Source organism: Myotis yumanensis, unplaced genomic scaffold, assembly GCF_028538775.1.
Source record: "Myotis yumanensis isolate MYYU_CA2020_CCGP unplaced genomic scaffold, mMyoYum1.0.hap1 SCAF_12, whole genome shotgun sequence".
Lineage (NCBI taxonomy): Eukaryota > Metazoa > Chordata > Mammalia > Chiroptera > Vespertilionidae > Myotis > Myotis yumanensis.
In genome coordinates, this window is record NW_027223763.1 from 17,578,402 (window position 1) to 17,598,556 (window position 20,155).

At 44.9% G+C, this 20,155-nt stretch overlaps 1 protein-coding gene and 1 long non-coding RNA gene across 2 annotated transcripts in view; one reads left to right on the forward strand and one right to left on the reverse strand.

Moving 5' to 3' along the window:
- LOC139020868 (uncharacterized) overlaps window positions 1-2,167 on the forward strand; it is a 21,202-nt gene extending 19,035 nt beyond the window's left edge. The window contains exon 3 of the long non-coding RNA XR_011473373.1: window positions 466-2,167. This is a non-coding gene — a long non-coding RNA (uncharacterized lncRNA). The remainder of the gene's footprint in view (window positions 1-465) is intronic.
- The window catches only part of DNAJC25 (DnaJ heat shock protein family (Hsp40) member C25), a 23,553-nt gene extending 17,457 nt beyond the window's left edge, over window positions 1-6,096 (reverse strand). The window contains 2 exon segments of the mRNA XM_070430902.1: window positions 5,763-6,029; window positions 6,031-6,096. Of these exon segments, the coding sequence (XP_070287003.1) occupies window positions 5,763-6,029; window positions 6,031-6,096 (333 nt within the window).
- Between the last annotated feature and the right edge of the window lie 14,059 nt (window positions 6,097-20,155).

Genomic DNA, 20,155 nt, shown 5'->3' on the forward strand with positions numbered 1-20,155 from the left:
TTGAAATTCTCTTCTCTCATTTCTGAGCTTATTTTAATCTCGGCCTGTAACTTGTGAATATCTGTCTAGAATTGATTAAATGATTCCAGTTGGGTCCCCATCAGCTCAACGAGACTGTCATGAGTACCACTGATGTAAGGTAAAAGTTAACAAACTAAAGTGTTGTGGAGTGAAAACCACACAGGCAAATCCCTCTAAAGATTCCCTTTACACAAAGCTGAGATTTTAGAAGAGAAATGTTAAAGGAAAATAATTACTCAAATAATAACTTATACATGAGAGTAGAGAGATTTCTTAAAAATAATGTGCCAGAGACTCCCCTTAAGTGTCCTTCATAAAAAGGTAGAATTTCATCAAACATATTACCTCACAATTTGTACCTTTACTGCAATTCTTTCATACAGAGATTTCAAAGTGTTTTTACAAATGTAAATTAACAAGTCTCATCATTACTTCTCTCCACAGAGATGGTTCACTTAAGTAACAGAAATTTACCTAAATGGCCTACTCAAGGTCACCTGAGAAGTCCTCTGTGTCATCTGCTGATGGATATTCAAAGTGTAAAAATACCTTGCGGCCTCCTTGCAGATCCAAATTCATAGCATCCTTTGGCAAGTCCCATTGGAGGGACGAATCGTCTTCTTTACTCTTTACAGCAAGGCTCCTACCTGTTGGCCTTCCCTCAGCTTCACCAAGCGCCCACATACCGGGAAACGCAGACTTCAGCCCCCCTCTTTCCTATCTTATCTGCACTAAAAGCAGAGTGAGGACAGAACATGACTTTTTCTGAGATGTTTTTATGAATCACTTTGATCAAATAGTTGGCCATATCTTCTTTTGTTCCCCCAAACTCTTCTATTAATCCAGTCAACAAACATTTATGAAACACGTATTCTGTTGCTACTCACTGTGCTAGACACAGGGAACACTAGTCATGCCCCTCCTTCATGGGTAGGACAGACAGTAAATAAGAACCAGCCCCACTGTGGTCAGTGCTATGAAGATGGCAAACGTGATGAGCTGGGGGTGGAACGCAGGAATGGATGGAGCAGGGAAGCCCTCTTGTTGATGTATGGAGCCTGGGGGTAGTTCTGTATAGGAAGGTAACAGGGACCCTAACAGTAGTGGGGGAGGACTTTTTGGAACTGAAGCAGCAGGTATAGAGTGAGCACTTCCATGTACCACACTTGTGTCTATAGAATGTCAAAACATTTTTTAAAAAATAATGACCCTCAACCCCAGCAAAAGAAGAACCATGGAATATATATTGAAGGACCCATGGGTCAATATGGGCCAGGAGGAGGAACTCTGGCCTAACAGCGAGCCACCCTGGGGCCACATGGACCCCCAAGTAACAGAGATAATGAAGAATCTGGGATTTGAGTGGGACGAGATCCAAGGATCAGAAACAGAAAGTACAACACGTACCTGATCTTAATAAGTTCCACGGAATACAAGGTGAAGGGCCACACTATCAGGGTAAGACCTGGTGCTCCCTTCACCCAACAGTTGCAGTCCTTCCCCAGCCTGAGAGGTTCTTCCATCAGAAAGAAGACCAAAGAGCCTGCCATTCACCCACCCAGCCCAGCCCAGCCCAGCCCTCCAATGTGGCCTGGGGGCTCTCCTTCCACCCACAGCAGCAACAACAAAAACTCCTTCCATGCTGAGCAGCCTGATGGTGGACCCCAGTTCTCCCTCTGGCCCGTCAGGGCCAGCAGGGGTGGCTAGGAGGGTCTTCAGTTTCCTATTAAGACTCATGTGCTGCAAGCCATCCACTAACAAGCAGCATGTGTAAAGGACGAGTCAAGCTAATATAATTTTTAAAATTGTGGATGGCCAAGGCAGGGCCACAGTCAAAGACTCAGGGAAGTCAAGCTACACTCCCTGCATTTTAAATGCTGAACTTCAAGGTGCTGAGCTTCAGGGAGGTCAGCCAGAGGCTGGATGCAAACAGCCGCCAGTCCGAGTGGTGTTAGAAATACATGCCGTGTGTGCAGAAACCTGTGAGTGAGAGGGTTCGTATCAGGAAGGTGTCCGGCACCTCCACGGCCTTCAGAAGCATCTTATCCGCTTGGAGGACGGCCTGGAGCCCTCTGGGGGTCAAAAGGAGAGGCCGTCCTCACTGTGGGTCCACCCCTTGGCCTCCACTTGAATGAGACTTCAGAGAATGGACTGCTTTTTCCTGGGGCCCTTCTCCCTGGCCCTGCTATTGTTTTCTCCCATTTTTGGGTGATTTTATTAAAGTATTTGGTTCTTCCAAATTTTGTAGTAAACTTGATGCTTCAGGAAAAAAACATTAACAATGACTAATTGTGATACTATCTCCTTGTCTTACCAAATGTATTTAAATAACATTAGTGTATTTATTTTTTAACAACCACCATCTAAAAAAAAAATCTCAAAGTGGCATTTATTTGACCAAGACAGCCTTAGCATCATAAATCCACTAAATCTTACACACATATATTCCCATCTGGTGAGGTATTACGCACATTCAGAGATCCTTGACTTTAGAAGTTTTGATGGAACATCACTTCAGGTTATGAGTACATAATATAGCTTCTTATATATGTTAAAAATATTAAGAGACTCTAACAGTCTAATCACTATGCTGTATACCGAAAACTAATACAGAATAATATTGAACTGTAATTGGAAAAATAAAAAATAATAAAAGAAACTCGAACACACCAATAATAAGAGAAATTAAGGCTATGAAAAAAATTTAGGGGAAGAAAAAAGGCTCATAGCTCCAACAAATTTACAACTAAATTATTTCAGATTTCAGAGAGAAACAACTTCTGTTAGCTACACTGTTCGAGATGTAATTTACCTGTGCATTCTACAAAGCAAATATAAAATCAACCTTTTCCTCCAAACATATGCCAGGAACTGCTGAACACGGTGGTGAAGGGCACAGTCTTCCCAACCCCCTCCCTCCTTTTTGGCTGGCTCTGTAGATAAGTACACCTCTCACAGGGTTGTACTGTTGTTCTTCATGGAGAAAGAGAGAGAGTATAACAAAAATAGCAAACAAATGAAGTGTGGCCCAAGTCTGCAGTGGCTGCTCCAGAGGAGATGTGGAATTCTAGATGGGCTTCTGCATTTCGTCTTCATTCCAGAGCCACTGGAACTCACGCACTTCTCCCACTCTTCTGTCCATCTGACCTCCTCTTAGTAACAGAGGCCATGTGGACCCCTTATCCTTCACAAGCTTTCCAGCCTGCAGACATAATCCATGCAAAAGCAGGTACACCCCCTTTGCCTCAAGAGCTAATTTGGAAGGCGGGGGCCATCTAAACTGAATGGCCCTGGTTCATTGGATCTCTGCATTACCCAGAAATGTTACTCCCTGCCAACATTCTCACAGCTTCCGAGGATGACAGAAATCAAATCAGATCACCCTGTGTGTTTTTAATAACTTCTTCGACACAAAGCAAGTCAAAGTCCTTTTCCTTATTCCAGGAAAAGGAACAAGTTTTTGTAAGTTTCCTGAGCCGTTCCAATGAAAATGGAATCCATGTCTATTTCTATAAATTTAAAAGGGACTCTTCACAGAGCTTGAAGTCTGATTTTCAAGGATCCAACTATCCTTAGACATCCCTTTACTCTCCAGATAATTCCTATTCTCTTGCAGTAATACCATAGGACGCTCCCGCACTCCCTCCTCCATTGGTGCAACTGCAATTTCGTTTTCCTGTTTGGAGGCTTAGTAAGTCCCACAAACCACTGGTGGGAATCAAGAATAAGAGTTTTACTTTCTCCAGACATACTCGTTTTTAACTGCCCAAAAGTTCCTTGTTCGAGAGTGGACTAGCCATTTTGATGCATTTTTTATTAGCTGACAAATCAATGCTAAACTTTAGGGGTAGAAACCTTTAGAGGCAACTATTACAGATCCACCAGATCAGCCTCTAAATCTGCCTCTTCGAGAAAAATGTCGGGAGTATTTAGATCTTGAGGTTCCTCCCGGCAAGAATGTCTCTACTGTCTGTCTTCCTTGGCACATGTTTCACTAACATGTTTAGCATTCTCAGGCCAAACATACCCATCTCCAACCACAGCAGAAGGAGCAGTTTCTAGTGTTTCTGCTGCCCTCCCTTCTGGAAGTTCTCCATCTGCCAGTGCCTCCTGATACGCCCCCAGGGCCTTGGAGGGCCAGCAGAAGGCTTTCTGATGGCTGGTCTGGACCACTAGCTTTCCTCACGGAAGAAAAACTCAGACTGGGGCTTCAGAGGCTGGCTGCCCCGATGGAGAAGTGCTGTCCCATTTTCTGAAGTCTTCCCTCAGTTACTCTTTATCCTAAATGATAGGCAGTTAAACCCTCTGGCCTCGGTACCCTCCCAGCACACTCCCCCCCATTCCTCAGTTAACTGCCAATAAAAATTATAATCCCAACAACGCAGCGAAAATAAGGTGAACTAGGCATGCTCATTTTATTTATTTTTAAATACATTTTTATTGATTTCAGAGGGAGGGAGGGAGGGATGGAGGGAAACACCAATGATAAGAGAGAATCATTGATTGGCTGCCTCCTGCATGCCCCCTACTGGGGATTAAGCCTAGAACCCTGGCATGTGCCCTGACCAGGAATTGAACTGTGACCTCCTGGTTCATGGGGGCGGGGGGGGGGGGGGGGGGGGGGGGGGGGCGGGGGGGGGGGAATGCTCAACCACTGAGCTACACCGGCAGGGGGCTAGGCATGCTCATTTTATGACTCCATACTATCCAAACTGCTCTGGGACCCATGAATGCAGAGCCTTTAACTCCTTGACTCAGTATTTTCAGCTCTGGAAAGCTAATCTGGAAAAGTATTCCATGGTTAAATTATTGTATACCCACTCAAAGGAGTAAGAGCAGACTACATAGCAACATGAAAAACTGGCCTCAAAAATAAAAAGAAACCCCATACAACAGCAACTGCAGTTACATTAGCACGATAGGGCCTCTGAGACAGAAACACTTCCATCAAATAGGATTTATACTCTGTGATTTCTTATATGGTTTGATTTTTGCAAACCGGCTCAGGCTCCTTCTCCCGCTCCCCAGGGGACTCAGTCAAACCCTGTCCAATGCACACATACAGAATATTTCCTACCGGACACTCTCCGAGTCTTGAATCCCAAGTCATTAAGCACCTATTTCCAGGCCCCATGTAGGGGGTTTCCTCACACTTATTTAGCCTCATAAAAGCCCTGCGGGGAGGTATCCTGGCCTTAATTTTACATATGAAGCAGCAGCTACTCAGCATATTAAGTCACTACCCAAGGTCACACTGGGCTTCAGAGCCCAGAGACAAACATCTGGTCTTCGGGCTGGCTGTTCATGGCTCTTTGCAGGTGTCCTCTCGACCCTTAAACCCAAGCTAAGTGTCACCACGAGGACCATCCCCACACGGGCGCTATCACACCATCATCCAAGGTGGACGGCCTCTCCTGCGTTTCCGTCACAGGTCCCGGGGCCGAGACTCACTCTGAGTGTGCGCCGCACGTTAGTAAATCGCTTTCACCAAGTCGTCAGATGCCCAACATATGTTACGCCTGGCATGACCGGGGCTGTCACAGAAAGGAGCCGGCTGGCTGGGCCCCTAAGGCCATTGGGGTTTCCTGGCTTTGTCCACGGGCCGTGGGGCTCTTCTCCCCCCGGGCCACGTGGGAAGGCGCGAGCATCCGACCGGTCGTAGAGGCGTCCGGCCAGGGCCCGGGGCGCCGCGCGCCTCCCCCCGAGGGTCCCCGCAGCCCGCCCGTGACCCAAGGCCTCACCTTGAGCGTTTCGTAGGCGGTCGCCACCAGCAGGAAGGCCTCCTCGGCGCTCTGCGGCGTGCGCCCGGGGCCCTGGTCGCCGGGCTCGGGCCGGTAGCGATCCGGGTGGTAGCGCCGCGCCAGCTGGCGGTAGGCCCGCGCGATCTCCGCCTTGCTGGCGGCGCGGCTCACGCCCAGCACCTCGTAGCAGTCCCACGTGCCGCAGTACAGCCCCTCCACCAGGGCCCCCGCCGGCCGCGCCAGCAGCAGCGCCAGCAGCAGGGGGCGGCAGCAGCAGCACCCAGCGCCCGCCCGCGTCCCCGGCTCCCCGGCGCGCAGTGAGCGGCGCCGCCATGCCGGCCTCGGCCGCCGCTCCGCCGCCCCAGCCGCGCTCCCGCACGCCGCCGCGTCCAGCTCCGAGTCAGCAGGAGCCGCCTCCGCGCAGGCGCACTGGGCGCCGCCGCCGCCGCTGCCACGCTCTTGGCGACCGTTGCTAGGGAAGGACGCTTGAGCCCGACCGCAGCTTCCGTTTTTATCCCCGCACGCCTTCCTCCCCCAGTGGCCAGAGGGTTGGTGTTGGTCGGATTTAAAAGAGCACTCACCAGCGTGCGCAGAGCGCTGCCCCATCCACAAGGCCCTTCACACGCGATCTTTTCCGCAGCACGATTTCACCTGCTGCACTGGGTAGTCGGGCTCTCGTGCCCTCTGGTTGTCAGCATCAGGATGTGTGCACAGGGTCTTAAAGCTTGGTCTGCACCCCGGACGCCTTCCTCTCACTAACCGCATGCTGCCTTTCCAAAAGGAAGATGCATTTAGAGATTCTAGGTGCTGCCTGCCTGCTAGGGACCCGTAAGTTCACTCATGACTATCTATTCGGGGGTTTCTCAACTTCCACACTATTGACACCTTGGACCGGAGAATTCTTAGCCTTGTAGGGACTGTCTTTTGCATCGTTAAGATGTTTAGCAGCATCCCTGTCCTCTACACACACACACACACACGCACGCGCGCACACACACACACACACACACATACACACACGCACACACCACCACCACCATCAGGCGTGACAATTAAAAAGGTCTCCAGATATTGCCAAGTGTGTTCTGACGGTATGGTTGCCAGAAAAAATACAGGTCCCTCAGTTAAATTTGAATTTTGGGTTACCCAAATATTTGTGTCCCAGATATGACATGAGCTTATACAGTAACATGAAGATCTTTGCCTCAAAAAAATTGTTTCTATCATTCCCTCAGTTAATATTTATTGAGTCTCTACTATGAACTAAGCACTGTTGTAGGCACTGGGGATAGTGGTGAGCAAGGTAGGCAAGGTTCTTGATCTGGAGGAGCATATATTCTAGTGAAGGATGACAGATAATAAGCAAATAAACTTTAATATGTAATAAGTTCTTTTACAGAAATAAAACAAGCCCTAACCATTTTGGCTCAATGGATAGAGCGTCAGCCTGTGGACCAAAGGGTCATGGATTTGATTCCAGGCAAGGGGAGGTACCTTGGTTGCAGGCTCCTTTCTGGCCCAGGCCCTGGTCAGGACTCATGCAGGAAGCAACCAATTGATGTGTTTCTCTCATATCGATGTTTCTCTCTGTCTTTCCCTCTCTCTTCCACTCTCCCTTAAAAACAATGGAAAAATATCCTTGGATGAAGTTTAACAAAAAGAACAGAAAAAAAAGAAAATGAAACAAGCCCACCCGGTGTGGTTCATGGTTGAGCATTGACCCATGAACCAGAAGATCACGGTTGGATTCCTGTTGGGGCACATGCTGGGGTTACAGGCTTGATCCCCAGTAGGGGGCATGCAGGAGACAGCTCATCAATGATTCTCTCTCATCATTGATGCTTCTATCTCTCTCTCCCTCTCTCTCCCTTCATCTCTCTGAAAGTCAATAAAAACATTTTTTTAAAAAGAAAATGAAACAAGGTAAAGATGTATGATTATATAGCATATACCATAGACTATATATATATATCACCTAACCTGAAATAATTATAGTCAGGGTCAGTCATTAAGGTCAGTTCCAGGAGGAATTCACATCTACACTGACTTTGAAAGACAAATAGAGGATGAATTGAAGGGTGGGAGTGAGGGAGGAGTTTTGGGATAAGGGAGTTGTAACCTAAGTACCAAGAAGAAAAATGAGACATAGGCGACGACGAAGAAGAAGAAGAAGGAGAAGGAGAAGGGGAAGGGGAAGGGGAAGGGGAAGGGGAAGGGGAAGGGGAAGGGGAAGGGGAAGGGGAAGGGGAAGGGGAAGGGGAAGGGGAAGGGGAAGGGGAAGGGGAAGGGGAAGGGGAAGGGGAAGGGGAAGGGGAAGGGGAAGGGGAAGGGGAAGGGGAAGGGGAAGGGGAAGGGGAAGGGGAAGGGGAAGGGGAAGGAGAAGGAGAAGGAGAAGGAGAAGGAGAAGGAGAAGGAGAAGGAGAAGGAGAAGGAGAAGGAGAAGGAGAAGGAGAAGGAGAAGGAGAAGGAGAAGGAGAAGCTTTTCAAGAAATAAAAGCAGCCCATATAAGAGTAGGTGGAGATGAGGAATAGAGGGAATGAAACTGGAAAAGGCCAGAGGGGCCATTTTATTCCATGTTAAAGTAGTTGCTTTTTATCCTAAGAGCAATGGAAAGCCAGCGTGGAATTTTCAAGTAGTAAAGTGGCACCTTCTGATGTGCTTTTCAGAATAATTACTCTGAGAAAATGAGTGGGGACATTTATAAGAATGAATTGGGACAGTTATAAGAATCCAAGTGAGAGATGCTACAGGCCTGTCTCAATAGAGCACTGAGAATGGAGAAAGAATAGAGGAAAGTTGACATAGATTTATGAAGCAAAATGGGCGGTATTTAATCATTGGTTCTGGAGGAGCGAAGGAGAAGAATGAGGCATGATAATGCCCAGGTTTCTGGATTGGGCAACCGGATGCCATCGCTGAAATAAGGAACATGGAAGGACAGTAGATTTATGGTACAGGTAGGACCATGCACTCTGTTGAGACATGTTGTGTTTGAGATGCCAGCCATCGCCCCAATGGACCTTATCAATTTTGTGTATAAAACATTTGGTTGTTGTCATTGAACCTTGCCTCCCATGGGGGCTCTTGAGTTATGCAGGTTTCCCGGTCCATTTCCTCCATGCAAGCTCCCCATAGAGGCTGCCTGCCACCTGTTCAGGGCTCTCCTTCCCAAGGGGAGACGTCCCCACGCTGCTTTGAGAGAAAGGAAATTGTCTACATTACAAATGTGGTCATGTTGCTCTTACCCAACTTCATTCTCAAATACCGTCGCATGGATTCCAGGCTTCTGTGACAATCTAGGATCTCACATGCTCTGCTTTTGCTCACTCTGTTCCCTCTGCCCAAGATGTTTCATCTCTGTGACACCCTCCCACCTCCTATACCCTATGGGATTCAACCTCAGTGTCTCCTCTATTTGGAATCTTCCCAAGTCACAGGCCCACAGCTGAGCTTCGTAATCAAGATCAAACTACCATAGGGAAGGCTCACCTCAAAGTAGACAAAACTTGGGTCTGTGGCTGTTATGCATTTATTGCCCCTGAGCTGTAAACCCACACTCCACCTCTGTTCTGCAGACTGCCGGTTTCCCCATTGCCTGGCTAGATGCTAAAGCTAAACTCTGCCAACAGAGGGTGCTTGAGGCACATTGCCAGGCTGGAAAAGGAAAACGCTATATTTAACTCCAAGTAAATTGATCAATGTGCAGAGTTCCCTGTGCAGTGTTGGTGTCTTTGCCAACACACTGATGAGGGCTCCGGTTATGGGTTGAATTATGGCTCCCCCAAAAGATATGTTCAAGCCCTAACCTCAGTACCTGCCAATGTGACCTTATTTGGAAATAGGGTCTTTGCAGATATAATTAATTAAAATGAAGTCACACTGCCCTAACCAGTTTGGCTCAGTGGATAGAGCTTCCGCCCGCGGACTGAAAGGTCCCAGGTTCGATTCTGACCAAGGGCATGTACCTTCGTTGCGGGCACATCCCCAGTAGGGGGCGTGCGGGAGGCAGCTGATTGATGTTTCTCTCTCATTGATGTTTCTAACTCTCTATCCCCCTCCCTTCCTTTCTGTGAAAAATAAATAAAAATATTTTTTTTTTTAAATGAAGTCACACTAAAGAAGGGTGGGTCCTAGTCCAGTGGCTCATTATAAGAAAACAGAGATGCAGCCTGGCTGGTGTGGTTCAATGGTTGAGCTTTGACCCATGAACCAGAAAGTCACAGTTTGATTCCGGGTCAGGGCACATGCCCAGGTTGAAGGCTCAATCCCCAGTAGGGGACATGCAGGAGGCAGCCGATTGATGATTCTCTCTCACCATTGATGTTTCTCTCTCTCCCTCTCCCTCTCCCTTCCCCTCTGAAACCAAGAAAAACATATATTTCTTTTTAAGAAAAACATAGTTTTAAAAAGAAAGAAAACAGAGATGCACACACAAGGAAGACAACCCTCTGAAGACAGAGGCAAACATCAGGGTTCTGTTCCCACAAGTCAGGGAATACCGAGGATTGCCAGCCACCACCAGAAGTTAGGAGGGAGACATGGAACAAAGTCTGTCTCGGAGGCCCCAGGAGGAACCAACCCTGCCCACACCTTCATTTCAGACTTCAGCCTCCAGAACAGTAAGAGAATACATGCCTGTTGTATTAAGTCATCTAGTTTGCGGCCATTTGTTAGGGCAGCCCTAGGAGACTAACACAGCTCTAGTCAGTGGCATTGTCACCGCGTTGGTGGCAGCTGTTGGCTCTCAGCAGAGGACAGCTTCCTCACCTCAGCCGTGGGCATCGTGCTCCTGTGACAACCCCATTCTCTCCTCAGAGCAAAAGTAGTAGCAAACGGATGCTTCATAGGTATAAGATTTTCTTTTGAGAATAATATCTTAAGCCCCAAAAAATAATTCTTATTACCTAAACTCTGGCCTTTGCCTATTTGTTTTAGTCCAAAGTACAAGATTGGTGTAACCTCCACATTCCATTCCTTATCTATTTGTACTTTGAGTTTCTTCAGACGGTATACGTAAGGAGCAATAATAAGCATGGTAAACAGTGATTTATTTACAGTTGACCTCTAGCCAAATGACTTCAGTGTGTTAGTAGGTTCATCAACTGTAACAAAAGTACAGTTGGTGGGGGATGTTCATAATGGGCGGGGCTATGCGTGTGTGGGAGCAAGAGGCATATGAGAAACCTCTGTACTGTCCCCTCAATTTTGCTGTGAACTTAAAACTGCTCTTTAAAAAGTCTTTTTAAAAAAATTAAGGCCATGCCCTGTAATTCTTTGTGTTCCCATAATGCCTTGTACACAATTAGCATTTAATAAATATTTTCTGACTAATGAATAAGTTAACTAATCTGTCAGATGAACAATCAGGGTAAGATAATTTGGAGTTGATTGGCTTTGTCTACATACCCAGTGACAAAACAGTAAAGATAAGAAACTGTTCTAACTATACATTTTAACCTAATGGACCTACACTGTCCAACTATAGCAGTAGGATTGTCATAATTCATAATTTCTAGATAGCTGGCATTTGTATTACTATGCTGGAGAACTACTGATTAGTTTGATCAAAAGTCATAGACTACTGTAGATGTATCTGTAATCTCCATTTACCTGAAATGAGAGAACTCTTGTTATAATTTCTGGATACAAGACTTTTAAAAGGTCTTTCCATTCAAATTCAGTATACTTTCTTCATACTTTTATTGGCTTACTTGGCCTAAAAGTTAATTTGTATTAAGTAAGCAACAGTTACACCTACATATCCATAAATCAGACATTGAAAAGCAACTATTCCATGTGACTTTGGGATATTACAGTATTTTAAAATTCTTTATACTTAAAAAGCAAGGAATTGGTATGACAAGATCTTTTTTTTTTTTTTTCAAAAACTGAATAATATTATAAAACTGGAGGGAGCTAACTCAAAACCAGCATTGCTCAAAACTTCCTTTTGGTCATATCTGCTAGCCCAGAGGTCTGCTAGTGAGGTGGTTTATGTAGTTGGAATACTGCAAATTTCATTGCCAATTTGAGTTTTAAATGTTGTCAGACTTGTGTGAATAGAACCTCTCTTCTACTTTGTTGACATATGCCTACTTTTTTTTAGAAAAAAGTTAATATCTGTTTCTCCCTTATCTCTTCTATCAGTATCCACTTGAAGAACAGGGTCTGACTCTATTAGTTCCCGTTGTTTTTACGTTCACTCACTCCTTACTGTTCAGCTCACTCGGTTACCTCTGTGGAGAAACCCACTTCACAATTCTCCCTCTCCTCTGGCTTCTTTAGGGCAAGCAGAAAAATCACAGCCCACTCCAAGTGGCTTTATATCCTGGACCCATTGGGTCATCAGGGAGACAGAAGCCAAGTCCTTTCTTGCTGACCACCAGAGAGACCCATAAAATCTTGTCGAGGGATCCTGGAGAAAACTCCCAAAAGAAACTATGCCAGTTCCAAATTTTTCCACCAGGGGTGCTACCCATTCCTGCACTGTCTGTTACAATGACTAAATTCCACAATTAGAATGGTTTCCATTTTTCTTAGCTTTTCCTCCGAATTCATGAATGAAGCACTTTTAAAAGCCAAGAATCTAAGTAGGGAAACTAAATCTATCTGATTGGCTTCATAGGTAAAAGGGTGTGTGTGTGTGGGCGGGGGGGGGGGGGGGGGGGGGGGAGCATGATTCATCACAGGATGGTGGTTAAAAGAATTTTGAGCCAAACATACAATTTAAACATTGGTGTTTGGCACTGTTTTTAAAGGAGGAAAGACACTTGCAAAGAAAGATCTCCAATGTGCAGGCCGACTCCTACTTACTTTTCATCTAAATAATCTGTGAAGTTTAGATAAACAGCCATTTCCGAAATATTCCCTATGGTAAGGTTTCACATGGGATGCTTAAGGACACATGAATTGGCATAATACCCACTCAGGTGTCTTGCTCCAGAGCATGGGAAAGAGATATAAATTTGGGAGCCCAGGCCTTGGCGACGTGCTCAGTGGTTGATCGTCAACCTATGAACCAGAGGTCATAGTTCCATTCCCTGTCAGGGCACATGCCCCGGTTGGGGGCTCGATCCGCAGTATGGGGCGTGCAGGAGGCAGCTGACCAATGATTCTCTCTCATCACTGATGTCTCTGTCTCTCTCTCCCTCTCCCTTCCTCTCTGAAATCAGTAAAAATATATTTTAAAAATAAGAAAAAAATAAAATTGGGAGCCTATAGTCTACACGTGATTTTTGTCTTCTTATTTGCAGTGGAAAGCATTCTAGTTGTTACAGAAGAGGTTGATTATGCAGAAGAGAGGAATTAACCCACGTAGCCTAAGAAGGTTAGAAGAGCTGCGACTCAAGTACATTAACCTTTAGTGGGAGGAAAGACACTTCCTCCATCATCCCAGAAAGGAAAGAGAAAATGGGTGCAGATGCAGATAAGCTAGTAACTTTGACCATGGAAAGACAAGGTCTCTGGTCTAGTGGCTTCTATTTCTCAATAAGGTAAGATCATCTCTCGAGGGCTGAGGTTTGAAAATGGAAGTGAAAGTATAAAATTGTTATTACATTGTATGAGAAAGCAAGTATATTGGAGAATTTATGGGGTTGCTGGGCAGCACTGAGTGTGCCTCTATGATCATTTGTGATAAAATACAACCAGTCAGTCTGGTTGTGTGGTTTTTTTTCTCCAGTAATGCTCCTGGGAAGGCATGAAGAAGGCAACAGTTGGTTTTATTTAGCGTTGGGAGGATGCCAAGGTAATTGATGGAAAAAGAGCAAAACAAGGAAGCTGGAGGCATTTGCCAGGGAGTAATAATAGTGAAGCACTTTGGACTAAGTTGGGCTAAAACTCATACCCACTACTATCATTATGGCAATAAAAGGCAAGAAGAGCACATAAATAAAAGGCCCATCGATTATTAAAATTGAACTTTATGCTCTACCAGCTCCTCATTCCTAATGCCTTTTACGAAGCCCAAGGCCTGCGGTGAGGGCATTGCCAAACACCAGCATTGCGCTGCAGCCACACCCAGAATAAGCATGCCAGAAGTGTCTAGGCCCTCGGTTCTCAACCTGTGGGTCGCGACCCCTTTGGCGGTCGAACGACCCTTTCACTGGGGTCGCCTAAGACCATCCTGCATATCAGATATTTACATTACGATTCATAACAGTAGCAACATTACAGTTATGAAGTAGCAACGAAAATAATTTTATGGTTGGGTCACAACATGAGGAACTGTATTTAAAGGGCCAGAAGGTTGATAACCACTGGTCTAGGCAGAACCCCCTGTGTCTGCTATTGGGACCCAACCCAGAGAGGTTTCTCCTCCCAGGCCTTCCAGAAAGACCAATGACTATGCATCACTTTTTTGCCAACTCACTTTTCCTGGCCAAAAACTCCTAGCTGAACATGTAGTACTCTGGCAGTGGGACATGGCACTCGCCTTTAAACTTGACTCCCAAACAAACAGTTTTGTAGGACTCTGGTGGGAGGAGATTGCCCCAGGGTTGTGTAGAAGTGAGGAGATGCGAAGGTAGAATTGTGTGGAGTAGACAAGCATCAGGGAGGTGCTAACCCGGTACAAGATCATGAGATCGCAAGCAGAACCTCCGGAACAAACGACATGGACCCAGCATGCCCAGCAGGAGCTGGGAGAAGTTTCCTGAGATGGTGGAGTGTGGCCCACAGTGATGTGTGAAGAGGAGAGTCCTAGGGGCCACAGGTCGTTTAGATCACACACATGTACTAGTACACACGTATATACACATGTGCACCTTAATACCCAGATGACCGTTAAGAAAGCAGAACTAAACTGGCCAGCGTGGCTCAGGGCTTGAATATCAACCTATGAACCAGGAAATCTCAGTTCAATTCTTGGTCAGGGCACATGCCCAGGTTGCAGACTCCATCCCCAGTGTGGGGTGTTCAGGAGGCAGCCAATCAATGATTCTTTCTCATCATCGATGTCTCTCTCCTCTCTCTCTCTCTCTCTCTCTCTCTCTCTCTCTCTCCTCTCTGAAATCAATAAAAATACATTTTTAAAAAAATATATTTTTTTTAATAAAAGAAAGCAGGACTAGTATTTTTCTGGGCTCCGCACCTAGAAAACTTGAACACGATACATCTCAAACTGTAGAATGTGCATCTGAATCACCTGGGGATCTTGTTTAAAATGGAGTTTCTGAACCAGTAGCTCTGAAGCGGGACCCGAGGCTCGGCATTTCCATTTCTAACAAGCTCATAGCTGCTGTTGCTGCTGGTCCAGGGCCCACACTTGGAGGAGCAAGACTCTAATATGCTTACTGGTGACCATTCTCACAGCACAACCATTCCTCTGTGTCTGGGACTTGCCATGGGGCCAACTTCTGGATACCATCCTCTTGTCATCTGTTGTGTGCCCACATTGAACGTGGCATGACAAACAAGGGTAAAGGACTGAGTAGATTCCCCACCCCCACCCAGCTTGGGCCAGAAGGGGTCCAGGGAGGGAGGCGTGCCCAGGGGCAGCCTGAAGGAGCTGTGGCTTTTGTTAGAGGGACACCACCAACCCCAAGTAACCTACAGGGAGAATCATCACTAGACGTACCAAAACCAAGCAGAAGCTTGAGGCAAAGGGGCCGGGTTGGTGAAGAGCAGGTTGGGGAGTAATCTAGAGGGCAAGTGCAGAAATTCAAATAGGTCAGCGGATCCTGTCTCTCCTTGGAAATCGGCGTTTTTGATTGCTTATTCCTATCACAGAGCGTGCTGTGTAGCCCTTTGAGGTTGGAAAGTGTTTTCACGTCCATTGTGTTACGACTCTGTCAGGTACATGGACATGTATGGACTGTTCTGTGATACAGATGAAGCTATTACCCCCTAAAAAAGATGCAAGTCATCCCAAGGTACAAAGCAAGTAAGAGGCCAGGCCAGCATTCAAATCCAGTTCTTCTGGTCTCCCCACCCTTGGTACAGATACCTGTTAATCTTTGTGCACAGTCATTAATGAGAAAAGTAAACATGATTTTTATTACTCACAAGTTAAAACAAATCAAAGACAATCTTTAATTAAGGAATTACTGAGTCACTCCCTAAATAAATATCGTTAATAGAAAATTGCCAAGTCACAGGCTGATTCAGAGAGACTTTCCCTGAACTTGACTAGATCTGCAGGCTCCAATTTAAATTTACCTTCATTTTAGAAAATGCCTAGTCACAAAAACACAGCACTTTATTATTTTTAATGTTATAACAAGAACAAAGCAAACTGTTACTGACCAATGTATAAATTTTATATCCCTAGTAACTTCAACCTAAGTAACAAGAACATTCTAAAAAGAATTGCCTTCACCCAAAATTCTTTAGATTTAAAATAAACTAAAGAAGCTTTGGGGCAGATTTCTTTCTGTAATAAGGAGAAGCTAGGGCTGATTAAAATGTCTCTGAATACTGCCTCCTTACCTTCCAAAATTTGGGATAATTTCTTTTATTTTTTTGTCTTCTCTTTGACACCTTCTCTCCCTCTCTCTCTTCCTTCTTTCCCTCCTTCCTTCCTTCATTCCTTTCTTATACATACTCTATGAACACAAGTTGTCCTATGAACCAGACACCCATTGAAAGGTGATCTATAGTATTCAATGCAATAGGAATAATCTATAATTTGTATTTTCTAGTCATTTGAATGGACCAAACAATGGAACATTATTCAGCCTTAAAAGAAAGAGAGAAAGAGAGAAAGAAAGAAAGAAAGAAAGAAAGAAAGAAAGAAAGAAAAAGAAAATGCTGTCACATACTACAAAATGGATGGAACTGGAGAACATGCTAACAGAAATAAACTAGCCACCAAAAAAGACAGATACTATAAGATTCCATTATATAGGCATCTAAAGTAGTCAAACTCACAGAAATAGTAGTGAACTTGTGGTTGCCAGGGCTTGAGAGAAGAGAATGGGGTGTTATTGTTCAAGGATCATAGAGTTTTGTTTTTGCAGGATGAGAAAGTTCTAGAGGTTGGTTACACAATAATGTGAAAATAGTTAATACTTGAACTACACACTTTAAAATGGTTAAGATGGTAAATTTGATGTTAGGTATTTTTCATCCTAATCTTTTAAAAAATATAAATACCATGCTTAGCTTTCAGGCTATAGAAAATTAGACAATAGGCTGGATTTGACCAGAGGGCCATATATAGATTTTCAACTCCTGTTCTAATACACTGGGTCCTTGGTCCTAAGGGTTTTAAGGGCAGAGATCTTAGGGGAGGTCCTGGGGAAGATCTCAATAGAATATTCAGTAGCTTTCCAGGTGTGTCCTTTCAGGGTTATGGTCTCCACTGACTGACTGGTGGGCACCAGGGCAAGGAATCATTATTTCATGCAGCTGGTCTTGAGGTCAGCCATGGCTGGTTTTATTGCTTATCTGGGCCTGGAGATCCCATCAATATATGAATTGCTGTTGCTATTCATATATATATGGATGCTAATATGTTAATTTGATTATTCATTTTGATATTCAAATTGTCTTAGATTTGGCCAATGGAAGCTCCTTTTAAATGGTTTCTAAGTCCTTTTGACACTCCCCCATCCTTTTTTTTTCCATCCCCATCATATTTTACAAACTTTCTTACCTACTGGTACAAAAAGATGTTTCAGGTTCATCCTGTATTTTCTCTGCTCCAGTCCCAGCTCCAGCCATCAGGAGGTGGAAAGAAACCCGGACTCAGAATTACATCAAAGTGGGTAGGAGGTGGGGGGAGGAGAGACTGAGAGAAGTCAGGATGAGAAAGTGACATTCCAAGACATTCAGCATATTTGTATGTCAGAAATAACATTACCAATGATAGTTTGCAAATATCCCATAAGAATGACCTTTCTTAAATTTGTTCTTACCTGCAAGAGGAATCCATCTCACTTGTATTGGAAGGTACAATGGAAACATGAAAAGTACAGGGCTTTAGAGCATGTTAACTCAGATTCAAATCTCAACCCTGCTATTGACTAGCTATGTGATTGGTAAATTAAAGAGGTAATTGTTTGTTTGTTTACCTCTTACTACTTCAATTTCCCCAGGCTCTGAGGAAGATAATATGTACTTCCCTGGATTATTATGATTAATTGTAGAAGTTTACCTAAAATCCACTCCATATGTGCCAGGTGAGCTTTGGAAATTCTCATCCCACAGGCTAAGGGCTGGGGTGGAGAAGCATCTTAACAATTGCCATAATAGTTCCTTCATCTAAAAGACGGTTGGACTTGATAAATTCCCACCAGGTTGTTGCATAGGATTAGCCTATTCCATCCCCAGGAGGTCAGAGCTGTTTTCAATGGTTCCAGAATCCAAAACTACAATGGCTTATAAAGCACTTTTCTTTTTTCCATGTAACAAGGAGCCCAAAGTAGGAAATCTAGGGCTCAAGAAATCAGATCCCCACCCTGGCAGGTGTGGATCAATTGGTTGGGCATTGTCCTGTGCACCAAAAGGTCTCCGGTTTGACTCCTGGTCAGGGCACATGTAGGGAGCAGCTATAGGTTCAAGACTCAGACTGACCTGTGGCAGAGCCACATACAAGTCCCAGCTTGGAGGGCAGAGCCCTCCCAGTACAATTAAGCTTGACCTTATAGTCCTCCCTTGTTCCTAGGTAGCTAATGGGCTGCGGGAGGTGCAGCAAGTGCTGCCAGAACAAGGCTTGAGTAACAAAATAGATTTGAAACTCACAAGAACATTGTAAACATGTTGACCACTCCCCTTATTTTGCTTTGTGTGCTCTGACTATAAAACAAAGCTTCAGCTTACAGGCTGTGTCACTGTTTCCTCATCCAGGCACAGTGATCCTACCTAGCCCAAACTGTATTATCTTGACTGTCTTCACCGCTTCTCCTCAGGTTCACCCCTGGCGGTGCTGGGCACGGTTCAGGCACATGTCCACATTGTGGGTTTGATCCTCTGTTCAGTGTACATAGGGGAGGCAACCAATTGATGCTGCTCTCCAATGGATCTCTCTCTCTCTCTCTCTCTCTCTCTCTTCCATCCTCTCTCTCTAAAATAGATAAAAAACATATTTTTTAAAAAAGAAACCAGATTCCTATTCTCTGCCACTACCACCACCTGTAGTGAGTGGCTTTCTCCTCCATGGTCACAAAATGTTTGTCGCATCACCAAGAAGCACCTCCACATTCCAGGCAGGAAGGACAAAGGACAAGAGATGCATATCTGTTGAGTTTGTTACCATAACATACCCATTACATTTCTGGATATGTTCTATTGATCAGAACTGTGTCAAAACCCCAGCTACATAGGCGCCTGGAAAGCAGAGTTCTTTTACTGAGCGTACTGCTACCCTGAGCAAAATGGGGGATGTGTGTAGGAAAGACAAAGGGGCGAATGAATATCGGACAGGAAACCAGCATGGTCTGCCCCCGGATATACTAAGCATGAGACCCTTTTCAAAGTCTTTATATCTGGTTCTCTGCCATTAATCGCATATGCCCTTTTTTACTTTGGTTACTTTGCAATATTTCTGTTAGAAAATAGAGGGAACCATAAGCTCTCTATGCCCCAAATGGGAAAGGACATGTTGCAATTGGATGTCACCACTTGGACTTTCAGATAAAAAAGAGGGAAGTAGTTTGTCCTGTATCCATGGACCTGGATGTGGCAAAATCTCTCTTTGTCTACCCTGCTTAAAGAAGGTGGGGGCAGGGTGTCATGGTTTCTTCACAGCTGATATTTGATTTTGTTCCACAGGACCAGAGAGTTGAGTTCACCAGAGTTTATGGTGCACTGTCACCACGGTCTCTGAATTCATTCTCTCTCTCTCTCTCTTTGAAAAAATAGAATGCCCCCTTCCCTACGCTTTTCCTCCTCCTACTATTGGCAACTACTGTGACATGTTTGATGTGTAGTTTCGTTTCTTTGTAAATATTCTTGCATAGCGTGTATTGTGAACATATGCTTAGAGAAGAAGGACATCAGGGATGTGCCCGGGCAGAGAAAAGGACATGTGAAGACATAGAAAGAGGGAGGCCATCAGCAAGCCAAGAAGCAAGGGCTTAGTGGAAACCAAACCTGCCAACACTTTGATCTTGGACGACCAGCCTCTATAACATGAGGAAATAAATTGATTAAGCCACTGAACTTATGGTGCTTTGTTATGGCAGCCCTGGCAATCCGATATACACTCTTTCAGGGACACCCAGATTTCTTTCAACAACTTTGTTGAAAGCTTTGGAAGACAACAAACCTTTCCTGCTAAACTGACAATACTGTATAGCTAGCATTTGATTGTAACTTAACCTTATCTTACATAGAAAACTGAGAAGTTTTGGGGTTTTTTTTTTTTTTCTTGAGTTCTGAATCTTTCACTTAGTGCCTTGTTCATTGAAAGCCTGGCAAAGAGAAAAAAAGGAATCCTATTCCTAATGAC